At 46.9% G+C, this 8,044-nt stretch overlaps 1 protein-coding gene across 2 annotated transcripts in view; it reads right to left on the minus strand.

Annotated features, from left to right (window-relative positions):
- ARHGAP31 (Rho GTPase activating protein 31) overlaps nt 1–7,727 on the minus strand; it is a 60,633-nt gene extending 52,906 nt beyond the window's left edge. Inside the window, exon 1 of one of the 2 annotated variants that reach the window (XM_059493217.1) lies at nt 7,139–7,727. In XM_059493217.1, the coding sequence (XP_059349200.1) occupies nt 7,139–7,238 (100 nt within the window). In that variant the 5' untranslated portion in view covers nt 7,239–7,727. Of the gene's footprint in view, nt 1–6,521 lie in introns of both variants that reach the window. The other variant, XM_059493220.1, reaches the window with a different exon arrangement.
- Nucleotides 7,728–8,044: the final 317 nt, after the last annotated feature.

Here is an 8,044-nt window from a genome sequence, read left to right on the forward strand (position 1 = left end):
TGACAGGCTGTTTTCATTTCCCCATTACCGTTAAAGGAGAAACACTGGAACATACATTTTTGGCACAACCCTGCCTGCCAGCAAATGTTGCTGCTGTAGAACTGCGTCATATATGCCAAGCCCAAGTTACAGATGCTTTCTGAGCTCTCCAAACTAGAACCAGGCCTGCACCAAAGCTGGGGACCCAAGCCACCCTGACCAATGGGGACCTCCCAGAGTTGCCCATCCCTTGCTAGCTCAGCCTGTGTTGCACATCCACCCTGTGCACTGCCAGTGTTTCATCCAGCACAGCTGTTTCCCTGAACCTTTGAGAGCTGTGGCACCACAAGCAGCGGAGTCCCTGCTCCTTGGTTTCCAAGTTCAGATGAAATCAGCTGCTACCAACAAAGAGAAAACATTTGCTAAATCAAAATACGTGTCCTAACCTAAGATCTGCAGGCAAGATGTGATTCATGCTGTTTGCAGGGGTGGGGGAGAAGGCAGGATCAAAGTGGGGCTCAGTGCATGGAAACCACACATCTGCCTCCTGCAGTGCTCAGTCAGGGAAATGTAAAGCAGCAGGCAACATGCAAGAGTTCTCTGCTAATCACACAGTGCTAGCAATGGAAAGTCAATACAGAACAAGGAGCTGAGCTTGCAACATGAATGTTAAACAGCAGTAACACTGTGCCACAGAGACACAAAAATCCAGGTCCCAGGAACCAGAAACAGATTGAGGAAGTAACACAAACATAATCCAAAACAAGAAGGAACAGCAAAGTAGCAGAAGCAAACAGATGGCTTCTGGTCCCATTGTTCCCAGTGTCCTTTTGCTCTCACTTGTTGCCATAGAGGCTGGTATCTGGGACTCAAAATGTGATGCACCACTTGTGACAGAGGCTGGAGAAAATGCAAGAATTTACGTTATTAATAATTTCCTCCACAGTATCCATTTTGGCAGCAAAGCTCCTCATCTCTTGTCCATAGACACACTTTGGCAGACACTGAAAGGCCAAGGAGCTGTCTTCCCTCAAAGCTCAGCCTAGCTCCTCCACCTGCCAATACATGTACTCAGCTCTCAGGCCCTGCTGCCACAGCTCTCCTTCACTGTAAAATAACACAATCCCACTTCTTTCCCCCCAAAACTTCAGAGTTCAACTGTCCCTTCTGCTCCTGTCACAAGGGAGGGGATGCAGCCTTAAATATCCACACAGCCTGCATGACTAGAGCCAGGAATAGACCCCACAGAGCACAGGCCATGTGGCCTCCCAGCATACCAGCAGTGTGAAAATGTGGATCAGACCCCAGAGCACACCACACACAAAAATAAAGAGGACTAGAGCATTTCTGAGCCAGCCCAAGAGACCGTTCTTGTCCTGTTCTCCTCCCAGCCCCTGCCACTTCCTTCCTTGAATGGAGACAAGTGTTTGCATAGCCACAGAGTAAGGTAGGTCAGGAAAGAGATCTAGATTGAAGGCAATTTGGCTCCACAAAAAGGTTCTTTTCAGCTTGATCAGTTCTTGAGACAGAAATCCCCAGTGCCACAGTTTCTACTTTTGAGAGAGGGATGAATGCAGCTCTTCATTCTTCTGCAGCAGATTAAATGAGCATGTGGCATTTTCATTTTTCCAAGGGGACTTAAAAAAAAAATAAATAAAAGCTTCTTATTTTTCCTCCAGTTTGCCTTTAATGATTCTTCAGCAATTTTCCCAGGACTTGTTGCCTGCAGCACTAACCAAAAGCACCTACCCAAAAGTATGGCACAGTTATTTGTGCTATGGACTTGCATGCACCCTCATGCTCATCCCAGCATGCTCCTATCCCAAAAGACATGTCAGGGTGAGGAAAGAAAGCCACAGGGCCCAGAAAAGCTGTTTCACATCTGTGTGGCAGGTTTAATGATTGACTCAAAGGGAGTCTGTTCTTGAAGCAAGAAATTCTTTCCTGAGTGACAGGTCTCCTTATCCAGTCGTGTATGGGCAAGGCAGCTTCACAGTGAAAAGCATGATGACAACATCACTGTGCAGAGGACAGGGTGCGCAAGGGGCTGTACCAATACAAGCAAGCAGTATCCAAACCCACCTTTCCTTTGTACCCAGCACGTTACTGCTGAATTATTGTTACTGCTTTCCCTCTGAACTACCTGCCTATGCCACAGCAAAGTCTTTGCCTACTGCACCTCTCAGATGCATTGAAGAACCTGCTTGTAGAGTCAGGGTTGGCCAGAGCCACCAGCTTTTTGAGACCACTAATGCAAAATGAAAACATTCCTTATTCTTTCATTCAAATGTAGTTGTGACCAGGCAGAAGCAGCCACTGCACAGCCACACAGCACAGAAGAGTGTCATATGGGCAAGCCATGTTATCTCCTTTCTCATACTACAATCAAGGGACTTGTAATGGTTTCCTCACATATCTCCCTGTCTACATTTGAAGACAACAGCTCCTCTTCCCTCCCCAGCTTCAGGGAGTGCTCCTGGCTGCCCTTGCTCTCTCTCCCCTCAAGTGGGGAGAACAAGGCAGTTGGTGGCTCCAAAACTTTTCAGACGAAGTAGCCCTTTTTCTAAAGCAAGTAACAAACAAAGCTAATAAGCTGCATCAGATGAAGAGATAGGAAGGGGTTTGGGTGCTACAGGCTCAGAGTGAGAGCCATTGAGGGAGCTGTGGGGAGTGTGGGAGGGGGCTGAGGGGAAAAGCTGAGCTCATTGCATCCCAATCAGACAACATCAGGCAGGAAACAGATGTGGAAGAAACCACAGAGGGGTACAGCAGCAGCAGAATTAACTCTCCAGCAAATAGGGGAATCTCAGACACACAGAGCTGACCTGCACCATAAGAACAAGGCCTCAAGTCTGAGGTTTGGCTTTATGCACACCTGGTAGCACCTCTTAGCCCAACATCTAGACATCAGCATACCAAAAAAACACAGGAAACATTCAGCCTTTTTCCAAGTTCTACCTGGCTCTAAGCATATGAAGCAAAGGTAGGTCTGGATCATTAGCAGTTCCTATACAAAAGACTGGATAATCTTTTACCATCACAATTCAATTCTTGTAGATGCTGTGTGCATTTCCATTTTAAAGAGTGGAAGTTGTACGTGGCTGTGTACCTGAAATCCCAGCTTGAATTTCCCAGTTAGAAGCACAAGGAATATTAAAATTCCTTTTGATTTAGCTCCTCTCACTTTAACAGCTTTGACTCTTACAATAGCCTCCTCTTACAATACTTTTGTGATATAACCAGAAGCAAACTGTTCTTTGTGACTGTTTTCTTAAGCAGTTCAGAGTGTCCTGCCCCAGCTAAAGATGGTGCACAAACTTGTGTCTTGTCTTCTCTGCTGGCCCATTCGTCACCAGAAAATTACACTGTTGTTATTACAGTAACTGAGAGCCTGATGTGCAACTCCCACTGACTTCAGCAGAGGCACAATGCATTTTTCTCCTCTGGAAACCAAGCTGGTTATCAAGAGGCCAGAACATGACTCTAATGTTAATCCTTCAAGACTATTATCTGTTAGCCCCATTACACTGATACATTTCAATAAAGTTTGGCACAGTAAAAAGTTTTAGTAAAGGGCCATTAGTACTCACTTCCTTCTGCATGGATACCTACCCATGTCCGAAGTCTGGGCATGGACACTGCTTTCTAGTGAAGCTTTTATATTCCAAAAGATCACTTGCCTTCAAGTATGGACTCAGTGCTGGAAGTGACACAGGAGGGACTACATAAAATTAGACAACTTTTCCTAATTGGTATTGCCAGCCATCATTCCTTTATGTCTGATGTGAGCTTGTCCTCATACACGCTGCTATTTAAGCCATTGTTTGATAATTATGGTGAGGAGGAAGAAAAGTTTATTTTTCCCCGAGTTTCTAGCCCTCTTACCAAAGAAAGACTTGAAAACATAACCCAGATGCACAATGAAGTTTTGGAAAACAGAAAGCGGACAAAGAACCCAGCAAAGATTTTATATGGTGGTTTTTGTGGCCTGAGTCATGATTTTAAATGCTTGTGTGCACTGATAGCAGTCTGCCCCCATAAGAAGTGTGACCAGTGTCTGTGCAGAGACTGCCAGCAGGAAAAGGCCAAGTAGGGTCAAATGTGGTACTGACAGGAACTGACTTGAAACACAGTAAATTCAACACATCTGAGTGTCCAACCAGCCACCAGACATCCACATCTGCCCATCACCACTGACCTGTGTCAGATCTGAAAGAATCAACTTGCAGCTAAAGGCTTTGTATCATGTTTCTGGCTCCTGAGCTGCTTCACTGTACCTGCTAAAGTCTTCCCATTTGATCTTTTTTTTAATACTTTGTAGTTCTGCTGCAGCTTTTATTGTATTATCATAAAGTTCTTTCTAAGAGAGGCTTAGGTACATGGATCTGGTAAGGGAGACAGCAGGATCTTTGGCTGTCTCTGAAGAGAACCATAGCAAGTCATTAAAGAGTTACATGGGAAGAGAGGAAATGCTGATACCTTTAGCAGAATATCATTCTCTCCACTGGAATTTGGCAACAGCACAGGGACTAAGGTCCTTACAGAAAGCACAAGCTGCCCATCAACAACCACAAGCATGTAGGGACTCAAGTTGTGCCTCTCCTGCACAAAGCATCGCACAAGTAGCGCAGCACCCCCTAACTGTAAAGGTCATGTACGAGCCCCGAGGGGAAAATTCCAAATTGAATCGTCTTCACTAGCCTGGGCCACCCCCTGTGCTCCCCTGGCCAGCACCAGCAAAGCAGGTCTCAGCCTCTGGGCAGCTCCAGTCACACACACCAGCACTGCAGGATGCAAACCTGAGCACGGAAAGCACAACCAGTATGACTCACGTCCTGCCGGGCCCACAGCATCTTCTTCACAGTTAACCCTTCTGGGTACACTTTAAACCTGCTTGCAGAAAGGCCCACAACACAACAAAATGTTTGCTGGACAGCAGCCAAAGAGCTCTCCTGCTCCTGACTCTCAGATATCAGGAACAGTCTTAGAACTTCATTGCTTCTCAGTAGGGAACAACCTGAGCCTGCATCACACCAGTTAAACACACAGCACTGAGAAAAAAACAAAGCAGAGAGAAAGCTACTGCTTCATGTCCCTATAAATCCTGCTGCTTACAGGAGCGCTGACTTGTCATTGGACATAATTCTTAGCAGGACAATTCAACTCTCCCCAAATCAACCATCTCTCATACCCTGAATGCTCTTCTAATTTGGTTGCGAGTTCATGATGTCCTGGTGATATTTCAACCTTCCTTTTTTCCCTAAGACATCACTGCAGCATTCTTGGGCATTCCTATTTATCCTGAGAGTCCTACTACCAACAAAATTAATATCTCTAATACTTTAATTTCTTTTCCTCTTGTCCTGATGAATTGGAACTTCCAATCCAACTTAACTTACACCCTTACCAATAAACCTACAACAACTGAGCCTTTCATTTCTGGATCCCACAGCACTGGGCAATGGGATGTGCTACTGAACAAACAGCAGTACCACATAAAGTAAAGGAACTTCCTACTCTCCCCACTGCTCCTCAGCATGGAGAGATAAGTACACTTGAACTGTGAACCATGCCACAAATGAGATTTGAGAAAATGTCCTTCCTTCTTGTTCTCAAAACACTTATATTAAAATCAAAAGACTTATATTAAAAAAAAAAAAAAAAAAAAGATGGCATTTTAGGTAATAGATTTTGCTCATCTGGCCTAATTTCAACCGCAGTAAGTATTTTTTTTCCTTTAAAATTCCCCTTGCTGCTTCAAGTGAATATACTGCCTGTGCCCGCCTTCCCTGCGTTGTTTTCCAGTGCTCCTGTAAACAGCTGTAAATAGTTCCTTCACCACAGAGGTCCATGGTAGCACTGGATGGAATTTATCTGTCAGTACCTCACACTGGCAAAGGACATCAGCTCATTAAGTCTGTTATTTTTTTGACACTTAATTCAATTGCTGTTAAGAGCTATATAAGTTAAAAGATCCAGTACCTGTTGCAGACAGCCCACAATGCAATTGAATGGCTGGTTTTCCCCCATACATAAATAAATGCACATATATAACAGTTCATCTTAGTGATACATTTGCTGCCCTCTTCACTGTGCAATGGAAAGTACTCCTGTTATGCAGCCCATCCCTCTGCCAGTGCGGTTCCACACTGCACTTCATCAGCCATGCTCATCAGCAAATGAAAGACCTGATTGTACAGCTCTCCCTGTACAAAGCTGACATTGCTGCTAGAAGTCTTTTTTTTTCCTTGAAATAACCTGACATTGGTAAAATTGGTCAGTTCAAATTGGAACATAATGCTAAATAGGGATCACAATGCTAACATCACGGACGGTAACAGGCATGTATTTATTTTTTCTTCTCGCTAAACTGCAGGTCCTTCTGCTGGCCAAACTCACAACCACCTCTCTTGTCATTCAATCCACTTTAAGAAAAAACGTTCCGCTCCTTCCCTCATCAAGGACTGACCATTTCAAACTCAGGACTCCCTTATTTTATTGGAGTTACCTCTTGTCTGAGCTACTGTGGTCTCATTCAATACCTGGGAGCATGAAGGTCAAGGGGAGAAGGAGTGAAAGCCAACAGGCAGGGTGGTGAACGTGTTAGCTCAGATGTCTCCTACACCACACACCGTACTCCACCCCATAACCCAGTCTCAGTCCTGTCTCCATCCAGCAGTCCAGGGACAACATGGGAACTGGAGTCCAGTTCCTCCCCAGAGTCCTCCAAAATTCTAGTTTCACGGACTTAAGGTGGATTTTGAAATCCTGGAGGAGGCAACACTGAGCACCATTCAGATCTCCAAACCTGACTCGCTAAAAGCCTGTACTCCCTTCCAGGCAGATGGGAGCGGGCATCACGACTGATGTCAGGCTGTCTTTGTACACACTTAGGCAGCCCGAGAACCCCAGCCCAGTCCTTTCCACACACACAGCACTACTCATGCAAGGGTCATGCAGATGCATCACCAAAGCAATCTTCCGACCGTTCATTCATTGTGAGTAACGGGGCAGTGACTCCACTTCCCGGGGATAAATCAGCTCCAGGTTGTCTAACCCTTAGCTTTTGGAAAGGTCTGGTTTGCAGTCCTGCCAGTAAGAACGGGGGGACACGCGCTTGGCTTTTCTGCAACCAGAGCGAGAATAAAGAAGCATTTACCATCCTGCCCAGAGCTCTCCAGATACTCCGTCAGGTCGCAGCCGAACGCGCTCGCGGCTCCCTTCCTCTTGAGTTTCTGTTTGGCTCCCTTGTTCTTCATGAGGTTAGTCCCAAAAGAGGTTCACCCCCCTCCTGCCTTGCCCCCCTCCCCCCGGCCTCACGCTGGGCGACAAAATTCTTGCTCTTCTCCTCAGACCACCGCCCGTGTCCCGCTCCCAGGGAGCAACATCGGGGGTCCCGTACAGCGTCCAGCCAGAGAAGTAAACATTAATCCCCACCAGATGTTGGGCTGCTCCTGTGGCAGAAGAAGGTCAGGGCGAGAGGAGGCTCCACAGCCCGCAGCAGCAGCGATCATAGCCTGAGCCCAGAAGGGTTCTCATCAGAGGCAAGTGGGTGGCGGATGGGTGCCCGCATCAGAGCTGGCAACTTGGGGGCAGGAGATGGTGGGGGGACGTCTTTTCCCTCAGCGCAATCCCGGGACCCTCCACAGCCACCTTCTGCGTTTCGTCAGTCGCGCTGTCGCCACTTCCAGCAGAAGGCGTCCCAGCCTGGTCGTGCTCCCCTTGGCTTTCGGAGGAGACTGGAAGTTCAAACGGACTAATGAGAAGGGACTGGGGAAGAGTCTGCACAAGGCTCCTCTTTGGCTCCCCCCCTTCCCCTCCTCCTGCTTTGGACAGTTGGAGGAATGAGAAACCAGCTTCCTGTCCTGACTCCCGCTCACTCGCTCTCTCCTTTCCCCGTTTTACAAATCCTGGGATAATCCAGCTCAAAAAAATGCTGAAAGGAAGTTAGCTGAGGAGGGGGGCGGAGGACGCTTTTTGGCAGTAAAGTGTGTGTGTGAGTGTGTGTGTGTGTGTGTGTGTGTGTGTATGTGTGAGCGAGAGGCTGAGGGAAGGCGGGGAGAGG

Source organism: Ammospiza nelsoni, chromosome 2 (genome assembly GCF_027579445.1).
Source record: "Ammospiza nelsoni isolate bAmmNel1 chromosome 2, bAmmNel1.pri, whole genome shotgun sequence".
Taxonomy (NCBI): domain Eukaryota; kingdom Metazoa; phylum Chordata; class Aves; order Passeriformes; family Passerellidae; genus Ammospiza; species Ammospiza nelsoni.